Source organism: Rhinoraja longicauda, chromosome 31, assembly GCF_053455715.1.
Source record: "Rhinoraja longicauda isolate Sanriku21f chromosome 31, sRhiLon1.1, whole genome shotgun sequence".
Classification (NCBI taxonomy): Eukaryota; Metazoa; Chordata; class Chondrichthyes; order Rajiformes; family Arhynchobatidae; genus Rhinoraja; species Rhinoraja longicauda.
The window spans coordinates 27771821-27795160 of NC_135983.1; the positions used below are offsets into that span (position 1 = coordinate 27771821).

The 23340-nt window shown below is 48.8% G+C and overlaps 1 protein-coding gene across 1 annotated transcript in view; it reads right to left on the bottom strand.

Annotated features, from left to right (window-relative positions):
* Positions 1-2235: 2235 nt before the first annotated feature.
* abca2 (ATP-binding cassette, sub-family A (ABC1), member 2) overlaps positions 2236-23340 on the bottom strand; it is a 215080-nt gene continuing 193975 nt past the window's right edge. Inside the window, exons 44-49 of the mRNA XM_078426040.1 lie at positions 22820-22923; positions 15097-15189; positions 13425-13527; positions 10551-10688; positions 8073-8279; positions 2236-6504 (exon numbers count right to left, since the gene is read on the bottom strand). Coding sequence (XP_078282166.1) covers positions 6469-6504; positions 8073-8279; positions 10551-10688; positions 13425-13527; positions 15097-15189; positions 22820-22923 — 681 coding nt within the window. The 3' untranslated portion in view covers positions 2236-6468. The remainder of the gene's footprint in view (positions 6505-8072; positions 8280-10550; positions 10689-13424; positions 13528-15096; positions 15190-22819; positions 22924-23340) is intronic.

The window sequence follows — 23340 nt, forward strand, 5'->3', positions numbered from 1 at the left end:
CAGGTAAACGAACAGAGACACACGGAAATGTGCAAATCTGACAGCATTTAACATGGCCACTTCTCTTGCAAACAGGAGTCCCAATGTTTCCGCGAGGGTTGCCAACTGTCCCGTATTAGCCGGGATATCCCGTACTTTGGGCTAAATTGGTCTATCCCCTTGTCCGTTCCGCTGTCGGCCGGGACAGTGTGGGCTAACGAAGTGCGTTCGCCTCACGGAGGTTGCATGGCAACCCGCCTCCCGGCCCGGGCGGGCCGCCATTGGTGGAGCGGGAGCAGGTGGCCGCTGGCTGGGACGAGGTCACGTGGGGCGCGGGGCGGTGACGTCACCCTTATGTCCCTTATTTGGGAGAGAGATAGTTGGCAACCTTAGTTTCCACCGACACACAAATCAATTGATGGAGAAAGCTGGGCGCAACCAGCCGGACGCAAAGTTTTTGTTTGCAAAGTATAGACGTGTGTGCAGGTGCGATGTTTTGGGAAGAGGTGAGGCTTTTGGGCAAAATCAATGAAAGGATATTTTTTTAATGACATTTTGAAAAATGTGATCTTTGTGTCAGAAAATGTTATGGGGGTTTCACAACTGGCATGGCATGAATGGTTGAGTGGAATAAGAGAGCGAGAATGATACTGGAGTTTTGAGTGGGCGTTTGCCGAGACCAGCGATGAAACTGCAGGCCCATTAAGACTACTGTTAACACCACTGCCTTACGCATGTACCAATCCTACTTTACAATAGTTTATGACGGACTTGTGACATTACTGCCTCCTCCTGCACTGGAGTGTAGTGGGACCAACCGTAGGGGTGCCAACCGTCCCGTATTAGCCGGGACATCCCGTATTTTGGGCTAAATTGGTTTGTCCCGTACGGGACCGCCCTTGTCCCGTATTAGGCCCGTGGGCCGCTGTAGGCCGGGACAGTGTAGGCTAACGGAGTGTGTTCGGGGAGCGGGGCCGAGTGTGTTCGCCTAACGGAGGTTGCGTAGCAACCCGCCTCCCGGCCCGGGCGGCCGCCATTGGTGGAGCGGGAGCACGCGGCCACTGGCTGGGTGAGGTCACGTGGGGCGCGGGGCGGTGACGTCACCTTGTCCCATATTCAAGAGTGAGATAGTTGGCAACCGTAACAAACCAAGACTGTTGAAAAGACAGACACAAAGTGCTGGAGTAACTCAACGGGTCAGGCAGCATCTCTGGAGAAGAAGTGCGGGCGACATTTCATGTTGGGACCCTTCTTCAGTCTGTGAATTTTTTAGTCTGGAGAAAGATCCCGACCTGAAACATCACCCATCTTTTTCCTCTCCAGAGATGCTGCCTGACCTGTTGAGTTACTCCAGCACTTTGTGTTTATCTTTGGAATAAACCAGCAATTGCAGGTTTTTTTAGCTTAGTTTAGTGATACAGCGTGGAAACAGGCCCTTCGGCCCACCGGGTCCACGCCGACCAGCGATCCCCGCACACCAACACTATCCTTAGGCTTGTATGCACTGGAATTTAGAAGGATGAGAGGAGATCTTATCGAAACCTATAAGATTATTAAGGGGTTGGACACATTAGAGGCAGGAAACATGTTCCCAATGTTGGGGGAGTCCAGAACAAGGGGCCACAGTTTAAGAATAAGGGGTCGGCCATTTAGAACTGAGATGAGGAAAAACTTTTTCAGTCAGAGAGTTGTGAATCTGTGGAATTCTCTGCCTCAGAAGGCAGTGGAGGCCAATTCTCTGAATGCATTCATGAGAGAGCTGGATAGAGCTCTTAAGGATAGCGGAGTCAGGGGGTATGGGGAGAAGGCAGGAACGGGGTACTGATTGAAAAGGATCAGCCATGATCACATTGAATGGCGGTGCTGGCTGCAATTGCTGGCCTCCACTGCCTTCTGAGGCAGAGAATTCCACAGATTCACAACTCTCTGACTGAATGCTAGGGTTAAGTCAGAACTCAATTGTAGTATTGGAAATGCAGTAGACAGGTACGTGATAAATGTCATCAGCATCGCTCTCCTGACCTGTGACTCCTGATAGCCTCTTCCTTTCACCAACCAAGCTTGATCGATACCCGGCGAGAATTAAATTACTATGCATTTTTCGTTATTTATATTTCTACAGGATTTTGGATTAAATGTTTGTCTCTTTTCACCAAGGTCTTTTGCAACAATGCAGAAATTCACGCGTCTCGTACCGTTATGTTCGTGCAAAAGCATCTTCGCAAAAAAATTCTCCCAGAATAGCGCAGCTCTCCAAACGTGTGTATTGGGTAAAGACCGACGTTAAAATGGTACATGACACAAAGCATGGGCATCGTACAAGCAGCTAACATTTAATGGCATTCACATCTAATGATGAATTGCTCAACGATCTAAAAAATAACACCCAGAAGAGGAAAACATAAATGAAAAGATGAACGTGACAGGTTTAAAGTTCGTTATTTTCATCAACTCCATTTAAATACTGCTACCTCATGGTCAGAATTAACAAGGTTGATAAAGTTTTAATGACCCCTAAATTAATTCCCTTATCTTTTATAATCTTTATTGCACTGATGATTAATATGAAAATGTGCCAAAACAAAAATCAACACAGTTACCATCTATCTCTCCAATCCCGGCCCGAAACACCTTCGCCACTTTAATTCCAAAGCGTTGACCGAGCAGGAGAAAGGGCGTTGAGAGATGAATGGACGAGTGGCGCGGTGGACTGACCGCACGCATCCCTCCACTGTTCACGTTACTTGCGGGCACACGTGTGGCCGGTTTTGGAGCTCGAAGCACGGTTCGAGGTTCCACACACGGCCTTACACGTGCCACCTCAGCAGGCCATTTCATCTCAATCTCCGATCTCGGCTGCACGGCCGACTACGATGACTCTTATGGAATCTCGGCCACGGGCGGGACACCGTTAGAATCGCACAGTAAAAAATATACACGGACGAGACTTTCCATTTCAGGCGCCAAGTTATATCTCAAGGGTTTCTCTTTAGAATCTTTATAATAATCTGCTGGGTGAGGACCTAATTACATCAGGTCAGGGCTTACAGTTGCATGGTGTTGCTCATGCTTACTTTAAATAGAGCGCCTTCCAGTGAGGCTGCCGCAGAAGCAATAAGGTTAGGTTGAGAAGTCCTATGTTCAGTGCAAACACTCAGAGGCAGTTCAACATGCACATCTCAGATCAACGTGGGCACGCACGACTTTAATTGGAAAACAATCATCTCCTCTAATGGTTCCTGACATTTAAGTCTTGGCTCGGAATGTGTTTTGGCATTCTGCCTGGTGGCCAATGGATATTTTTAAGGCGGAGATTGACAAATTCTTGATTGGAAAGGGTGTGATGGGGTTATGGGGAGAAGGCAGGAGAATGGGGTTGAGAGGGGAAGATAGATCAGCCATGATTGAATGGCGGAGTAGAGTTGATGGGCCGAATGGCCTACTTCTGCTGCCAGAACTTAGAAAGTATCACCTTCCAATTCAAAATTCTTTCCAATTTAACTGCTGGGGATGGATTCAAGTTCAGGTAGAATAAAGGTTGAAAGAATGTAAGAAACTTTGATGAACTTTTCCATGCCATTCTATGGCCGATGTGCATTCATCCATTTTCTATTATAACTTTGTGCTTCAGTTTGGAAGTTACTTGAACGGGATGTGATAAAAGAACTTTCCTCTAGTACATTTACAAATTCAAAAATAAATGGCAAAAAAAAAAGCTAAGGGGTTAAGTAATAGAATAAGGGGTAGAAGTCTAATCCAAATCATAAACTCCACATGTTTGATAGAGTTTTGTACAAACCTTGCTTTCAGCTTCTAAAACTCAGTTCCGATGCCCATCAGAAGCACAGTACAATGCTTTTAATCTTTCACAACCTGGTTAAGACATGATTCGGGTTGAATTTGTCCCACATCATATCATATCATATCATATCATATATATACAGCCGGAAACAGGCCTTTTCAGCCCTCCAAGTCCGTGCCGCCCAGTGATCCCCGTACATTAACACTATCCTACACCCACTAGGGACAATTTTTTACATCTACCCAGCCAATTAACCTACATACCTGTACGTCTTTGGAGTGTGGGAGGAAACCGAAGATCTCGGAGAAAACCCACACAGGTCACGGGGAGAACGTACAAACTCCTTACAGTGCAGCACCCGTAGTCAGGATCGAACCTGAGTCTCCAGCGCTGCATTCGCTGTAAAGCAGCAACTCTACCACTGCGCTACCGTGCCGCCATCGTATCCATTGGAGGTGTTTCTCAGTCCATACCTGTGTTGGTCAGCTAAAAACAACTTCAAAACACGGTGGGCAGACACTAAATGCTGGAGTAATTCAATGGGTCAGGCAGCATCTCTGGAGAGAAGGAATGAATGGGTGACGTTTCGGGTCGAGACCCTTCTTCAAAACACAGTAACTGATCTTGCACGGGTTTAGTACTACACTGGTTGACCGCATGCGGTTAGAATTGGATCCTTTCATTCCACGCTCATCTGAGCCGAGTGACCATTACGATATTGAGTAGATTAGGTGAAGCCAAGGGAACCAATGTGTCTTTAACATCTTGCTAATATGAAGGTAACGTGAATAGCAGCCACTTTGTGGATCAGATCATGAGAGGAATCGATGGGGTGAATGCACAGATAGAGTCTTTTACCCAGAGTTGGGGAATCACGAACCAGAGGACATAGGCTTATGGTGAGGAGAGAAAGATTTAATAGGAACCTGAGGGGCAACTTTTTTTACACAAAGGGTGGTGGGTGTATGGAACGAGCTGCCGGAGGAGGTGATTGAGGCAGGTCGTATCAGAACCTGTAAAAACATTTGGACAGGTACATGGATAGGACAGGTTTGGAGGGATATGGGCCAAACGCGGGCAGGTGGGACTAATGTAGATGGGGCATGTTGGTCAGCGTGGGCAAGTTGGGCCGAAGGGCCAGTTTCCACGCTGTGTGACTCTATGACACTTACATGGGTTGATGGATTCACTGCGATTTCTAAAAGCAAGAGGTGGACAAGAAATGTGAATGATCAGCCATGATCACACTGAATGGTGGTGCTGGCTCGAAGATGCGAATGGCATTCTCATGCAACTATTGTCTATTGAAAGTGCGGGCATGTGGTTTAGATCACAGCAGGGCAGGGGGTTAGGTCTGGGTTTGCTCCCACCAATTGCTTGAGGGTGTAGGAAAGCAGTAAAGAAGAATCACAAAGGGTTGAGTCCGGTGGTTGGACAATGCTTACGTAAGAATACATTTTAAAAAATAGAATCTTATTTCCCTTCATAGACCCTGCCCATGGAATAATAATTCAAAAGACCCTCGGCCTTTCCAATACTGAAACTGAAGTTCCTCATCAGTTAGCCCAAGCTAGCAACAAACGATGGACTAATTACCAGCTACTCAAGGTGGTGAATCTGTGGAATTCATTGCCACAGAAGGCAGTGGAGGCCAGTTCAATGGATGTTTTTTAAGGCAGAGACAGATTCTTGATTAGTGCGGGTGTCAGAGGTTATGGGGAGAAGGCAGGAAATGGGGTGAGGAGGGAGAGACAGATCAGCCATGATTGAATGGCGGAGTAGACTTGATGGGCCGAATGGCCTCATTCTGCTGCCGTCACTTACGAACTTACTCGATGACCTGTTGAGTGAACTCTCCTAGACACAAAGGTGGTTATTTAAACACTTGCACTGATCTTGTGTTAAAGTGGGTCGCATACAGAAGTTTTCAAAGTGAGTTTAGTTGTAGAGAAGAATGAAGAAGGGGAATTAAGAAATCACGCAACCCAGAGTTGTGAATTTGTGGAATTCTCTGCCACAGAAAGCAGTGAAGGCCAATTCACTGGATGAACTTAAAAGAGAGTTAGATAGAGCTCTAGGGGCTAGCGGAATCAAGGGCTCGAAGGGCCGAATGGCCTCCTCCTGCACCTATTTTTCCGTGTTTCAATGCGTCTCCGAATTATACCGTGAACTGGCTGGAGGTCAAAGATACATTGGTTAAATTCATGCGCATGTTGATTTTGGCAAGTTTTTTCCACGTCTTGAGTGTTTACACTGCACTTGCAATTGAAAATAAAGATTCTAAATGCTCTGCTCGTCATTTCTGCACTGCTCTCAAAAAATATTTCTTTTAGGTACACCACTTTCGACAGTTCATTAAAATAAAACAACTCTGCATTAAATAAAACGTAACGGACCGGTGTTTATTGGGGTGGGGGGGGGGGACCGTTACTTCCCCGGGGTGGGGAAGGCAGGGACACCAAAACAGCTCTTGCCGACCGATCGACCATTCCCAGCTGGATGAAGGATTCAAGGTCTCCGCTGGCAGTGGGCCTTACAGACGGAAGGAGCAATTGACCATACATTCAGTCACTTCCCATCCTCACTCCCACCACTGACATTGGCCACGCTGGGACCAAGCAAAGTTCTTAACCACCAGGTGTGCAAGGTTCTTCAGAGACGGACATCTTCGGGGAGACATCACCCTCTCAGCACAAAGTGTCCGTGTTGAATGAAAGCTGAGCCTGAGAAAGAACAAACAGGGGACATTCATCAGGAGCCTTAGACAATAGACAATAGACAATAGGTGCAGGAGGAGGCCATTCGGCCCTTCGAGCCAGCACCGCCATTCAATGTGATCATGGCTGATCATTCTCAATCAGTACCCCGTTCCTACCTTCTCCCCATACCCCATGATTCCGCTATCCTTAAGAGCTCTATCCAGCTCTCTCTTGAATGCATTCAGAGAATTGGCCTCCACTGCCTTCTGAGGCAGAGAATTCCACAGATTCACGACCCTTGGATTAAGCCTTGTATTAAAACGAGCCTTTCAGTTTGGTTTAGTTTAGTTTGGAGATACAGCGCAGAAACAGGCCATTTGGCCCTTCAATAGGGTTGCCAACTGGCCCGTATTAGCCGAGCCATCCTGTATATTGGGCTAAATTGGTTTGTCCCACACGGGACCACCCTTGTCCAGTATTAGGCCCAGACGGCGCTGTAGGCCCGGACACTGTAGGCCCGGACACTGTAGCCCGGGGGGCGCTGTAGTCCCAGACAGTGTAGGCCCGGACAGTGTAGGCCCGGACACTGTAATAGGCCTGGACACTGTAGGCCCGGACAGTGTAGGCCCGGACAGTGTAGGCCCAGACACTGTAGGCCCGGACAGTGTAGGCCCAGACATTGTAGGCCCGGATAGTGTAGGCCCGGACAGTGTAGGCCCGGACAGTGTAGGCCCGGACAGTGTAGGCCCGGACAGTGTAGGCCCGGACACTGTAGGCCAATGGGCGCTGTAGTCCCAGACAGTGTAGGCCCAGGCGCCGCCTAACGGAGGTTGCGTAGCAACCCGCCTCCTGGCCCGGGCGGCCGCCATTGGTGGAGCGGGAGCACGTGGCCGCTGGCTGGGTGAGGTCACGTGGGGCGCAGGGCGGTGACGTCACGTTGTCCCTTATTTGGGAGTGAGGAAGTTGGCAACCCTACCCATCAAGACCAGGCTGACCAGCAATCCCTGCACACTAACACTATCCTACACACTTGGAGGCCTGGACAGAGAGGTGGAGAGGATGTTTCACTTATTTCAAGAGGGCTTGTATACAAAAAAGAGGGATGTAATGCCGAGGCTCTATAAGGCGCTGGTAAGGCCACGTTTGGGATATTGTGAGCAATTTTGGGCATCATATCTGAGGAAGGATGTGCTGACTCTGGAGAGGGTCCAGAGGATGTTTACAAGAACGATCCCAGGAATGAGTGGGTGAGCATATGATGAGCGTTTGTCGGCACTGGGCCTGTACTCGCTGGAGTTTAGAAGGATGAAGGGGGGATATTGCAGTGGAGTTGGAGGGCAGGGTGAAGTGTAAAAACTCTTTAATCACAACTGCATGAAGTATCACTCGAAGATAGACACTAAATCCTGGAGTAACTCAATGGGATGGGAGAGAAGGAATGGGTGACGTTTCTCCAGTCTGAAGAAGGGTCTCGACCCGAAACGTCACCCATCCATTCCTTCTCTCCAGGGATGCTGCCCGACCCGCTGAGTTACTCCAGGACTTTGTGTCTGTCTTCGGCGTAAAGCAGCATCGCCACGCGGACTACTCACTCGTTCCTCCTCGAAGCTGATTAACCCTTCGTCGTCACTCTCGAGCTCCTCGGGCTCGTCTACGGTCAGAGCCTGCAGCTCTGTCGGCGTGGCCCTTGGTCGCAGGAGGCTGAGGATGCACTTGACCGGGGAGTGCACGCCCCCACTGCCGACCGTCCCCTGCTGCTCCAGATTATCGCTCTGCTTCTTCGCAAAGTTCACAAATACCTGCAGTCACCACAACCGAGGAAGCAGCTCAGTTTAGTTTACTTTAGAGATACAACGCGGAAACAGGCCCACCCGGTCCGCGCCGACCAGCGATCCCCGCACACCGACACTACCCCACACCCGCAGTTTTTACATTTATACCAAGCCCGTTAACCTCCAAACCCGCACGTCTTTGTAGTGTGGGAGGAAACGGAAGATCTCGGTGAAAAACCCACGCAGGTCATGGGCAGGATGTACAAACTCCACACAGACAGCGCCCGTAGTCGGGATGGAACCCGGGTCTCTGGCGCTGTGAGGCAGCAACTCTACCGCTGCACCACCATGCCCGCCTCAAGAACCATGTACAATTCTAGAGGTGCAACTCAGAGCAAACATAGAAAATATGTGCAGGAGTAGGCCACTCGGCCCTTCGAGCCAGCACCGCCATTCATTATGATCATGGCTGATCATCCAGAATCAGTACCCCGTTCCTGCTTTCTCCTCATATCCCTTGATTCCGTTAGCCCTGAGAGCTCTATCTAACTCTCTCTTGAATACATCCAGTGAATCGGCCTCCACTACCTTCTGGGGCAGAGAATCCCACAGATTCACAACTCTCTGGGTGGAAAGGAGACCAAGATATTTGTCACTGTTAGGGTGGACCTTTATCCCCTGGGTGGAAATGTCCACCACTAGGGGGCGGCACAGCGCTGGAGTTGCTGCCATATGGCGCCAGAGACCCGGGTTCGATCCCGCCTACGGACGCTGTCTGTACGGAGTTTGTACGTTCTCTCCGTGACCGTGTAGGCTTTCTGCAATTTTCTCCCGCACTCCAAAGACGTACAGGTTTGTACGTTAATTGGCTTGGTATAAATGTAAACAAAAATCATCCCTAGTGTGTTTGGGATAGCGTTAAGGTGCGGGGATCGCCGGTCGGTGCGGACTCGGTGGGCCGAAGGGCCTGTTCCCGTGCTAAACTAAACTAAACTCAGTAGGTCAGGCAGAAAAAGGATTGGTGACATTTCGGGTCAGGACCCTTCTCCAGAATGGAAGCAGAGGGGACGGTACTGGAGGCAATAAAATGCCAGAACACAGCAGGGCTGGCGACAGATGACCAAGGAAGGTGTCGTTTTTCTCCACAGATGCTGCCTGACCCGCTGAGTTACTCCAGCACTCTGTGAAACGTCACCTATCCATGTTCTCCACAGATGTTGCTTGACCCGCTGAGTTATTCCAGCATTCTGTGTCCTTTCTTGTTAAAGGTGTGAAGTTGTTGGATGGTTTAGCAACAGTGATTTTGCAATCTGCCATTAATGGCAAAACATACAAAAACATTGATAGAAAAAAAAGACATAAATTGCTGGAGTAAATCAACGAATCGGGCAGCATTCCTGGGAGAACATGGATAGGTGACGTTTCACAGAGTGCTGGAGTAACTCAGCGGGTCAGGCAGCATCTGTGGTGAACATGGATAGGTGATGTTTTGGATACCCAGTGATAGGGGAAGATGCCAAAGTATTTTGTGGTCTAATCTCCTCATGCTTGAGTGTTGAAGTGGCGGCGCCTAACGGCTGCGGCTTGCTAGCAGTCTGTTCGTCTTTTTTCCTTTTTTTGTTGTTGTGTGTCGTTGTTGGGATGTTTTTTTTGGTTTTTTTTGGTTGTGTATGTGTGGGGGGTGGGGGTGTGGGTGGGGGGGGGGGGTGGGGGAAACCTTTCTCTTTTAGGTCTCTTCCTCACGGCGCGGGGTGCGGCTCGGCTCGGCCGCTGGACTTAACATCGCCCGGTGCGGTTTGGCCGCGGGGCCTTCCATCGCCCGGTGCGGCTCGGCCGCGGGACTTAGCTGCGCAAGGCTCGGTCGCGGGGCCTTCCATCGCCCGGCTCGGCCGCGAGACGTTTCAGCGCCCGGTGCGATTCGGCCGCGGGGACTTCCATCCCTTTGCGGGGACTGTGCGGGTCGGTCGGGGACGAGCTGTCTGTCAGTGGGCGTGGGGAAGAGAGTGGAAGTTTTGTTGCCTCCATCACAGTGAGGGGGTGTTTGGAGTCACTGTGATGGACGTTTGTGTTGGGGTCATGTGTCTTGTGTTCTTTTTTGTGTGTGACTGCTATGTAGTTTCGTTCGGTACCTTGGTACCGAATGACAAATAAAGCTCTGTTGAACTGTTGTTGTTGAACTGTTGAATGTAACTCAATATTTCCAAGAATTGTAAATATGCTGCCGTTTACGATTAAATCTTTGCAGGAGCACAGCTGGACATCGTCGTGCGTTCTCCTTGCGTTTCAGGATTTACTTACGTTGTCCAGTGTGGTTTGACTGACAGAGTAGTCCTCGATTCCCAGAACGTCGACCACTTGCTCCATCTTACTGAAAACATGGGACAGTGAAATGTTCTCTGACTTTAACTGGTATTGCACTTTGGTATGGTGCCTCTCCTAGAAACAAAGCAAGAACATGTCAACATCACATAAAATTTACTTACGTAAGCCAAAAGCAGTTTGACAGCAAGCAGTAAGTAATTCTGATTCATTCATGTAATAAAACAGCACCCAAATAGGTAGGTTTGCCAACTTCCTCAATCCCAAATACCAGACAAGTCAAGTCAACTCAAGTCAAGTCAATTTTATTTGTATAGCACATTTAAAAACAACCCACGTTGACCAAAGTGCTGTACATCTGATTAGGTACTAAGGAAAAAAATGAAACATACAGTAGCACGCAAACAGTTCACAGCGCCTCCTCAATGAGCCTCAAACGCTAGGGAGTAGAAATAGGTTTTGAGCCTGGACTTAAAGGAGTCGATGGAGGGGGCAGTTCTGATGGGGAGAGGGATGCTGTTCCACAGTTTAGGAGCTGCAACCGCAAAAGCGCGGTCACCCCTGAGCTTAAGCCTAGACCGCGGGATAGTGAGTAGCCCCAAGTCGGCCGACCTGAGGGACCTGGAGTTAGAGAGGGGGGTTAGAAGATTTTTGATGTAGGGGGGGGGAATGTCCATTTAGGGCTTTATACGTGAGCTTTATAGACAAGGTGACGTCACCGCCCCGCACCCCATGTGGCCGCTGGCTGGGTGAGGTCACGTGGGGCGCGGGGCGGTGACGTCACCCTTTGTCCCTTATTTGGGAGTGAGGAAGTTGGCAACCCTACTAATACAGGACAAGGGCGGTCCCGTACGGGACAAACCAAAATACGGGATGTCCCGGCTAATACGGGACAGTTGGCAACCCTACAAATGGCCCCCTTTGGTCCACAATGTATCAGACGTTGGTGAGGCCACATTTTGAGTATTGTCTTCAGCTTTGGGCACCATGTTACAGGAAAGATGTCGTCAAAACGGAAAGGGTGCAGAGAAGATTCACGAGGATGTTGGCCCAGGACACGAGGCACCTGAGCTGCAGGGGAGAGGAACTGCAGATGCTGGTTTACACCGAAGATAAGACAAAAAATGCTGGAGTAACTCAGCGGGACAGGAAGCATCTCTGGAGACAAGGAATGGGTGACGTTTCAGGTCGAGACCCTTCTTCAGACCGAGAGTCAGGGAAGAGGAAAGAGGAGGTTTAGAAGGGTAAGGTGTGAAAACGACAGATCAAAGGGGATGATGACCAAGGAAATGGAGAATAGTAGGAAAATAACTGCAGGTGCTGGTACAAATCAAAGGTATCACAAAATGCTGGAGTAAGTCAGCAGGTCAGGCAGCATCTCAGGAGAGAAGGAATGGGCGACGTTTCGGGTCAAGACCCTTCTTCAGACTGAAGAAGGGTCTCGACCTGAAACGTCGCCCATTCCTTCTCTCCTGAGATGCTGCCTGACCTGCTGAGTTACTCCAGCATTTTGTGAATAAATACCTTTTATTTGTACCAGCATCTGCAGTTATTTTCTTATACTCTCTGGAGAGAAGGATCACTTCTCTCCTGAGATGCTGCCTGACCCGCTGAGTTACTCCACCATTTTGTGATACCAAGGAAATGTAGAATGGATCATTGTTAGCTGAGGTGAAGGTGCCAAGGAGGCTTACAATCAGTAATATTAAATCAGGAGCACAGTAGAACTAGTCGGGGAACTAGGATGGGGGAGGGATGGAGAGAGAGGTCAGGCAGGGGATACTGACATCATTGGGTGGTATTTAGAGTGGCCAATTATTCTACCACCATGCAAGTGTTTGGACAGGAGATCAAACTGAAGTAGCCTGTCGGACCTGTTTCCGAGCTGTGTCTCTAATCTAAACAAAACCTTGTTACTTTTAAATCTCATGGAGACAATCAGAGCGCGGAGAAGGCAAGACATTCCAACCCTACGTTGAAGTCCAAGTTGTCGACCCGAAACCTCACCTATCCACATTCCCCAGAGATGCTGCCTGACCCGCTGAGTTACTCCAGCACTCTGTGAAACGTCACCTATCCATGTTCTCCAGAGATGCTGCCTGACCCGCTGAGTTACTCCAGCACTCTGTGAAACGTCACCTATCCATGTTCTCCACAGATGCTGCCTGACCCGCTGAGTTACTCCAGCACTCTGTGAAACGTCACCTATCCATGTTCTCCACAGATGCTGCCTGACCCGCTGAGTTACTCCAGCACTCTGTGAAACGTCACCTATCCATGTTCTCCAGAGATGCTGCCTGACCCGCTGAGTTACTGCAGCACTCTGTGCCCTTTTGTGTATTAACCAACATCTGCAGTTCCATGTTTCTAGATGGTGACAGTAATTATCCCCTGGGTTTGATGTGTCCAGGAGCTGAGGTTATCTTTCGAAAGTGACAAAAAGGATTGCAGGGAGACTAGGGCTCCCTTAGCTTTTACACAGTTGTAGCACCCTAGAGGGATCACGTCAATATTCCATGCTCTTTGGTTGATCCGTCTGCATTTACGTATGTGGGCAAGATTTGATAGGAATCTGAGGGGTACCTTTTTCACACAGAGGGCGGTGGGTGTATGGAACAAGCTGCCAGAGGAGGTAGTTGAGGCCGGGACTATCCCAACGTTTAAGAAACAGTTAGACAGGTACATGGATAGGACAGGTTTGGAGAGATTTGGACCAAACGCAGGCAGGTGGGACTAGTGTAGCTGGGACATTGTTGGTCGGTGTGGGCATGTTGGGCCGAAGGGCCTGTTTCAACACTGTATCACTCTATGACTCCATGTAAACCAGACCACGGACTCCAGCCTCACTCGTACCTTCAAAATCGCCTCGGGGAAATTCCGGTTGAAAAAACGCACGACTTCTTTCACGTAGAGACTGGACTTTGTGCGTACCGTGATCATGTAACCATCACCAAACCTAGGACAGAAACAAATGCAATAAATAAAATCACTCTTTGTCTTGAGAATGGCACAGAATCTATTTCAATGGTAGGCAACCATCCCTTTTGAGTTTGCGATATCATCTGTCATAATATTACAGCACAAGAGGATCAATCTATATTCACAAAATGCTGGAGTAACTCAGCGGGACAGGCAGCATCTCTGGAGGGAAGGAATGGGTGACGTTTCTTCGGTCTGAAGAAGGTTCTCGACCCGAAACGTCACCCATTCCTTCTCTCTAAAGATGCTGCCTGTCCCCCTGAGTTACTCCAGCATTTTCTGTCTATCTTCGGTTTAAACCAGCATCTGCAGTTCCATCCCACCCAATCTATAGTATTTGTATAAATAGGGGTTTAAGATCAGAATCTTGAATAATGCTTGTGGATATACTTTGTAAATTACTAACAGAAAAGTTCATAAGTGATAGGAGGAGAATTAGGCCATTCGGCCCATCGAGTCTACTCCGCCATTCAATCATGGCTGATCTATCTCTCCCTCCTAACCCCATTCTCCTGCCTTCTCCCCATAACCCCTGGCACCCGTACTGATCAAGAATCTATCAGTCTCTGCCTTAAAAATATCCATTGACGTGGCCTCCACTGCCTTCTGTGGCAATGAATTCCACAGATTCACCACCCTCTGACTAAATAAATTCTTCCCCTTCTCCTTCCTAATGGAAGTCTGAGGCTGTGACCTCTGGTCCCAGACTCTCCCACCAGTGGAAACATCCTCTGCACATCCACTCTGTCCAGGCCGCTCATTATTCAAGAGAGAGCTAGATAGAGCTCTTAAGGATAGCGGAGTCAGGGGGTATGTGGAGAAGGCAGGAACGGGGTACTGATTGAGAATGATCAGCCATGATCACATTGAATGGTGGTGCTGGCTCGAAGAGCCGAATGGCCTACTCCTGCACCTATTGTCTATTGTCTATTGGGAAGTTGTCGGCAAGTTAGTGAGGATCACGTAGACAACTTCAAGGAGGGTGCTGAGGTGGAGACACGTTGGATCCGGTATTACACGGGCAGCACGGTGGCGCAGCGGTAGAGTTGCTGCCTTACAACGAATGCAGCGCCAGAGACTCAGGTTCGATCCCGACTACGGGCGCCGTCTGTACGGAGTTTGTACGTTCTCCCCGTAACCTGCGTGGGTTTTCTCCGAGATCTTCAGTGTCCTCCCACACTTGAAAGACGTGCAGGTTTGTAGGTTAATTGACTGGGTAAATGTAAAAATTGTTCCTAGTGTGTGAAGGACAGTGTTAGTGTGCGGGGGTCGCTGGGCGGCGCGGACTCGGTGGGCCGAAGGGCCTGTTTCCGCGCAGTATCTCTAAATCTAAATCTAAAAATCTACATAACATGGGGGCCGATAACGGCCACAAAAGGTGCAAAGTTCTTTTTACTCAAAAACTCTTTTGTGTGTCCCTTGCAAAGACAGTGACCCAGTATCCCTGGAGGGAACCCATGAGCTGCCTGTGGTGATGGGCTTGCTTGGTGATGGGTGAGCGTGGGATGTGCTTGGCTTGGCGTGAGCGGGAAGAATGTGGCGTTACCGGTTCTTCAGATGCTGGATGCTGCCAAGACATCGGAAACGCCCGTTCACCATGATCGCCAGTCTCGTGCAGAGTGCCTCACATTCCTCCATGCTGCCAAGATAAACGGGCACGACTTAGACAACAGTAATAATAATAATAATAATAATATAATGTATTCCTTCATTGGTCCCACACCGGGCAAACTTGCAGTGTTACTACAGCAGCAAAGTGGACAGCAAGAAAGCATTCATCTATATACTAAAACTCTCGTTTGTTATCTTGTTTGTGACTGAACTTCAGCCAAGACGGTACACATAGCGCGATAATTTTAGGCCCACCTTACTCACCATCGTCACTTTACTGGTAATGCAAGTAGTTTTATTGAAATCGGAGTTATATATTTTTTAAGTTATTCACATTTTAAAGTTTAAAAGGAGGGGAGGGGGAGGGGAGGAGGGAGGGAGGGGGGAAGTGGGGGAGAAGGGAGAGGGGAGGGGGGGGGTGGTGAGGAGAGAGGGGTGAGGAGAGGGTGCTGCACCAATGCAGGAGAGGTTTGGGCCCAACAGGTCCACTTGGTCTAGTTATAAATATAAATAAAGAAAGGATAATTGTCATCATTTACTGTGTTTTTCCTTTACTGCTACTGTTGACTGGTCTGCTGGGAGCAGTGCTGGTTGTGCAGTCTCACAGCAGCGGGAAGGAAGGAAGGACCTCCTATATCTCTCCTTCGCGCACTTGGGGTGAAGGAGTCTGTCACTGAAGGAGCTACTCAGTGCAGTGACAGTGTCCTGCTTGGGGTGGGAGTTGTTGTCCAGCAGCGATGTTATCTTTGCCATCGTCCTCCTTTCTTACCGCGTCACACAAACACGGTCAACAATGGAGAGAAAAATAACGGTTGCCAAACACTTTAACTCCCCCTCCCATTCTCGCACTGACTAGGCTTGTGTACACTGGAATTTAGAAGGATGAGAGGGGATCTTATCGAAACATATAAGATTATTAAGGTGTTGGACACATTAGAGGCAGGAAACATGTTCCCAATGTTGGGGGAGTCCAGAACAAGGGGCCACAGTTTAAGAATAAGGGGTAGGCCATTTAGAACGGAGATGAGGAAATACTTTTTCAGTCAGAGTTGTGAATCTGTGGAATTCTCTGCCTCAGAAGTCAGTGGAGGCCAATTCTCTGAATGCATTCAAGAGAGAGCTAGATAGAGCTCTTAAGGATAGCGGAGTCAGGGGGTATGGGGAGAAGACAGGAACGGGGTACTGATTGAGAATGATCAGCCATGATCACATTGAATGGTGGTGCTGGCTCGAAGGGCCGAATGGCCTCCTCCTGCACCTATTGTCTATTGTCTACTGACCTTGTGTGTAGGGAGGAGCTGCAGATGTTGGTTTAAGGGTGTACTGTGTATAGATACAGGATAAGGGAATAACTAGTGCAAGGTGAGCCAGCAAAGTCCGATTAAAGATAGTCCGAGGGTCCCTGATGAGGTAGATAGTAGTTCAGGATAGTTTAATTTGGTTTAGTTTATTGTCATGTGTACCGAGGTACAGTGAAAAGCTATTGTTGCGTGCTAACCAAGAGTCAAGAGTGTTTTAATGTCATATGTCCCAGATAGAACAATGACATTTTTACTTGCTACAGTACTACAGAATATGTAAACATAGGACACTGTAAATAATAATAATAATAATCTATTGTAGTTCTGAGCTTATTTGAGGTTGTAGTGTTGGCTGTCGGGAAGAAGTTGTTCCTGAACCTGGACATTGCAGTTTTCAGGTTCCTGTACCTTCTTGCCAGTCAGCGGAAAGACAACACAGAAAGGCAACACATGATTACAATCGAGACATTCACAGTGTACAGGATAAGGGAATAACGTTTAGCGCAAGGTAAAGCCAGCAAAGTCCGATCAAGGATAGTCCGAGGGTCACCAAAGAGGTAGATAGTAGTTCAGCACTGCTCTCTGGTTGTGGTAGGATGGTTCAGTTGCTGGTAACATCTGGGAAGAAACTGTCCCTGAATCTGGAGGTGTGCGTTTTCACACTTCTATACTGTTTGCCCGAATTTACACTAAATCTTCTTACAAGCAAAGATAGACACAAAATGCTGGAGTAACTCAGCGGGACAGGCAGCATCTCTGGAGAGAAGGAATGGGTGACGATTGGGGTCGAGACCATTCTTCAGCCACACTGACCTTTCTTGCCCTGGGCCTCCTCCACTGTCAAGAGTGAGGCCCACCATACATTGAAGGAACAACATCTCATATTTTGCTTGGGCTGCTTACAAACCAGCGGTATGAAGAGGGGTCTCAACTAGAAATTTCTAACTGCACGGTGGCGCAGCGGTAGAGTTGCTGCCTTACAGCGAATGCAGCGCCGGAGACTCAGGTTCGATCCTGACTACGGGCGCCGTCTGTACGGAGTTTGTACGTTCTCCCCGTGACCTGCGTGGGTTTTCTCCGAGATCTTCGGTTTCGTCCCACACTCCAAAGACGTACAGGTTTGTAGGTTAATTGACTGGGCAAATGTAAAAATTCTCCCTAGTGTGTGTAGGATAGTGTTAATGTGCGGGGATTGCTGGGCGGCGCGGACTCGGTGGGCCGAAGGGCCTGTTTCCACGCTGTATCTCTAAATAAAAATAAAATCAAATCAAATGTTACCTATCCCTTTTCACCGCAGATGCTGTCTAACCTGCTGAGTTACTCCAGCTTTTGTGTTTATTAGCTATCTTAGCATATTATATCATTTAATATAATATCTTGCGGTATTATTTTTGGACACGGGGGTTGTCATGAGATGAACACCTATATGGGTAGATGTGGACTAGGGGGAGCCAGAATTATATGTATAACTGGGAATGCACAGGCGTACAGCGTCATGCACAAGAGGAGCTAGGCAGGATACTAACTCGTACCAAATACGTAATGGGAGATATACTAATCTGTTTGTATCACTACTTCAATAAACGACTAATTAAACTGAAACTATCGTGAAGGTCTCTCTGTTGTTGTTTGTGTCAAGAACTATCACTACACTCCTCTGTGAAAGGCAAGTGGAGACAGCTCGATGAGAAGAATCCAGGTTTCCTCTACAATATCTTTCCAATAGTGCGAGAGTCTAAGACTAGGGCTCACAGCCTCAGAATTAAAGGACGTTCTCTTAGGAAGGAGATGAGGAGGAATTTCTTTAGTCAGAGGGTGGTGAATCTGTGGAATTCTGTGGAGGCCAAGTCAATGGATATTTTTAAGGCAGAGATAGATAGATTCTAGTTTAGTACGGGTGTCAGGGGTTATGGGGAGGAGGCAGGAGAATGGGGTTGGGAGGGAGAGATAGATCAGCCATGATTGAATGGCAGAGTAGACTTGATGGGCCGGATGGCAGAATTCCACTCCCATCACATGACCTTAGGAACATGAACCAGCAGAGCGATGGTCAGATACGGTGACACTCTGAATGTCAACTTAACTTCCTTTGTGGTTAGAAATGCTGTAGAATCTTCCTTGAGTTCGTGCCAGGATATGCATCCGATGCAAAGAATGCTATTGTCACTCCTTTTCTGTTGCAACGTTAGTTTTCGTGAACTGCTGCCCCTCCTTTGACTCCTAGCAATTAAATGCTCCAAGTGCATATTGTACATTTCATGTGGAGGATGTCATACAGCCGGGGGCCGCTGTAGGCCCGGACAGTGTAGGCCCAGACAGTGTAGGCCCGGACAGTGTAGGCCCGGACAGTGTAGGCCCGGACAGTGTAGGCCCGGACAGTGTAGGCCCGGACAGTGTAGGCCCTAACGGAGGTTGTGTGGCAACCCACCTCCCGGCCCGGGCGGCCGCCATTGGTGGGGCGGAAGCACGTGACCGCTGGCTGGGTGAGGTCACATGGGGCGGTGACGTCACCCTTTGTATCTTATTTGGGAGTGAGGAAGTTGGCAACCCTATCTACACCGGTTCCAGCTCGGGCAAACTCGGGCAAGTGGGACTATTGGAAATGGGGCATCTTGGTCAGCTTGAAGTTGGGCCGAAGGGCCTGTTTCCGTGCTGTCTGACTGCTTGTTCTAAATGGGCTCGAAGGCGGAAAACCTCTTTGTTTGTGGTCAGATCTGCTATGGCTACTTAGAGCATCAATGGGAACTGCTGCTCTCTCTCCTGGTGGCTTTACCCTGCTAAAGAATGTCCTCTTCAATCTCTTTCCCTCCACATTTAGAGGGTCACAGAGTGATACAGCGTGGAAACAGGCCCTTCGGCCCTAACTTGCCCACACCTTCCGACATGTCCCATCTAACACCAGTCCCACCTGCGTGCGTTTGGCCCATAAACCTGTTCTATCTATGTACCTGTCTACATGTTTCTTAAACGTTACGATGTTTCGCGTCTTTAGAGTTTGGGAGAAAACCGAAGATCGCGGGTCTCGGGGAGAACGTACAAACTCCGTACAGACAGCACCCTTAGTCGGGATGGAACCTGGGTTTCTGGCGCTGTAAGCGCTGTAAGGCAGCAACTCTACCGCTGCACTACCTGTATGTCGTTCAAGATTCTCCGCTCATGGGAAAGTTACTGCAAGGTAGCATTGGGTTTCTTAGTATATTCACCAGGTTGACAGAGGATTCATGGTCAATGAAAGAGGTTCACTTTCCAAAATCAAAAGCTGCGCTACACAAGTTGGAGGTGGATGGGGATATAAGAATAAGTTTGAGACAGCTGGAAAATTCTAAGTGTGATTACGATGTGTCAAAACTTCTCACAACACCTATTGAATTTCAACACATCCTTCTCCTAAATTGAATTAATCTTTTCTCTTAAACTGAATTAACCCGAGGGGTGCCATTTTTTACATAAAGGGCGGTGGGTGTATGGAACGAGCTGCCGGAAGAAGTAGTTGAGGAAGGGACCATCGCAACGTTTAAGAAACATTTAGACAGGTGCATGGACAGGACAGGTTTGGAGGGATATGGGCCAAACGCAGGCAGGTGGGACTAGTGTAGGTGGGGCATGTTGGCCGGTGTGGGCAGGTGGGACTAGTGTAGGTGGGGCATGTTGGTCGGTGTGGGCAGGTGGGACTAGTGTAGGTGGGGCATGTTGGTCGGTGTGGGCAGGTGGGACTAGTGTAGATGGGGCATGTTGATCGGTGTGGGCAGGTGGGACTAGTGTAGATGGGGCATGTGGGCAAGTTCATAAGTGATAGGAGCAGAATTAGACGAAATCTCGTCCAAAAGACTTGTTTTTTGGATGACAAATAAAGATATCCTGAATCCAGCAAGGTAATGCCAGCAAAGTCCGATCAAGGATAGTCCGAGGGTCACCAATTAGGTAGATAGTAGTTCAGCACTGCTCTCTGGTTGTGGTAGGATGGTTCAGTTGCCTGATAACAGCTGGGAAGAAACTGCCCCTGAATCTGGAGGTGTGCGTTTTCACACTTCTGTACATGTGTTGCTTTAATATCTTCCTTAGTTTAGTTTAGTTTAGTGTAGTTTAGAGATACAGCAGAGAAGCAGGCCCTTCGGCCCACCAAGTCCGTGCTGACCACCGGTCACCCGCACACTAACACTATCCTACACACACTAGGGACAATTTACAATTTTTACTAAAGCTAATTAACCTACAAACCTGTAAGTCTTTGGAGTGTGGGAGGAAACCGGAGCACCCGGAGAAAACCCAGGCAGGTGACGGGAAGAACGTACAAATTCTGTGCAGACAAGAAGCCGTAGTCAGGATCGAACCTGGGACTCAGGTGCTGTAAGGCAGCAACTCTACCGCTGCACCGCCCAATGTCGCTAATGCCATACTGGTCACTTGACAGAATGCCCGAGAGTCGACTGCCAAAACAGCTTCTGTATGGAGAACAGTGTCAGGGCAAGCGCTCAGTAGGAGGACAGAAGAAACGGTTTAAGGACTGCCTCAAAGTGTCCCTCAAAGACTTGGACATCAACCTCAGCACTTGGGAGTCTCTTGCTCTGGATCGTCCAACCTGGCGTAGCAAGCTCACCACAGGAGCCCGTGCAGCAGAGAACAGACGCACTGCAGAGGCCCAGAGGAAACGCACCGCGCGCAAGGCCCGGGCTACCTCCACTCCCACTGCAGCACCCATCCACTTGTGTCCTACGTGTGGGCGTGCCTTCCGGGTCCGGATTGGCCTCAGCAGTCACTTCCGGACCCACAGTCACCAATCCTCCAACTGAAAGTGAAGTCATGGTCATCTTCCAACCCGAAGGACCAACAACAACAACAACAACAACAACCCTTGACAGTTATGTCCACCCCTGATCTATAAACTGTTTTTTAATTTTTCCTTTAACTGTAATGACTTTTAGGGAAGAGAATCTTCTGTCCTCAAAACAGCCTCCACTGGACAATGTGTGTGAGACGGGACCACAGATGCTGGCTCACACCAAATTCACAGTGAAAGAGACCAAATGTGGAAAAGTGTAAAAGCCTTTCTCAGTCTGATGAAGGGTCACGAGCCAAAACGTCACCTATTCCTTTTGTCCAGAGACGCTGCCTGACCCGCTGAGTAACATTGGCACGGTGGCGCGGCGGTAGAGTTGCTCCCTGACAGCGAAGACAGCGCCGGAGACCCGGGTTCGATCCCGACTACGGGCGCCGTCTGTACGGAGTTTGCACGTTCTCACCGTGACCTGCGTGGGTTTTCTCCGAGATCTTCGGTTTCCTCCCACACTCCAAAGGCGAACAGGTTTGTAGGTTAATTGGCTTGGTAAATGTAAAAATTGTTCTTCGTGTGTGTGTAGGATAGTGTTAGTGTGCGGGGATCGCTGGTCGGCGCGGACCCGGTGGGCCTAAAGGGCCTGTTTCCGCGCTGTATCTCTAAACTAAACTTTGTGACTATCATTGGCCTGGACAATGCTTGGTATAGTTTAGTTTAGTTTATAGTTACAGCATGGAAACAGTCCCTTCGGCCCAATGAGTCCGTGCCGACCAGCCAGCAATAACCCGTACACTAGTTCTATCCTACACACTAGGAACAATATGCAGAAGCCAGTTAATCTACAAAACCTGCACGTCTTTGAAATATGGAAGGAAACCGGAAAAACCACGTGGTCACAGGGAGAACGTACAAACTCCGTACAGACAGCACCCGTGGTCAGGATCGAACCCGGGTCTCCGGCGCTGTGAGGCAGCAACTCTACCACTGCGCCACCTTGTGGTTCACTCTTGATTGTCCTTTGAAATGGTTTGGTAAACTGCATCAAACCTCAATGGCAAACATTATGAGAATGATGTTGGATAGAATATGTAGAGAATGGTTGTATTCATTATTAATCTGCTCTCAAGGCAGACGTCACAGGTCTCGACCCGAACATCACCTATCCATGTTCTCCAGAGATGCTGACTGACCCGCTGAGTTACTCCAGCACTCTGTGAAACGTCACCTATCCATGTTCTCCACAGATGCTGCCTGACCCGCTGAGTTACTCCAGCACTCTGTGAAACGTCACCTATCCATGTTCTCCGGAGATGCTGCCTGACCCGCTGAGTTACTCCAGCACTCTGTGAAACGTCACCTATCCATGTTCTCCGGAGATGCTGCCTGACCCGCTGAGTTACTTCAGCACTTTGCACCTTTCCTTCAAAATTCCTTCACTGCTTTTACATAAACATTTCCAACACACTCAAGCCATAGGTGAATCTGCAAATAATATTCAATATTTTTAAGGCACCTTTGTGCTTGCGGGTTGGGAGAAGGGATTCCCTTGAATGAAAGTGCTGGCGGCAGGTAAAGAGTGTTACCTGTGTGATGTCAGGACCACCGAGCGGCCTGTCTTGATGATGTCAAGGATCAGGTTCCACAAAAACCTTCGTGCCTTGGGGTCCATTCCTGTTGTCGGCTCATCCTGCAACAGCCAAAACAATAACCGTGATAGTACAGACTGTAGAGAGAGTTAGATTTAGCTCTTAGGGCTAAAGGAATCAAGGGATATGTGGAGAAAGCAAGAATGGGGCACTGATTTTAGATGAACAGCCATGAACATATTGAATGGCGGTGCTGGTTCAAAGGGCCGAATGGTCTACTCCTGCCTCTATTTCGCTAGGTTTCTATATGATATGTCCTTCAAGCTCTTCGAAGGCCATAAGGTCACGTGATAGGAGTAGAATTAGGCCATTCAGCCCATCATGTCTACTCCGCCGTTCAATCATGGCTGATCTATCTCTCCCTCCTAACCCCATTCTCCTGCCTTCTCCCCATAACCCCTGACACCCGTACTGATCAAGAATCTATCCATCTCTGCCGTAAAGATATCCACTGACCT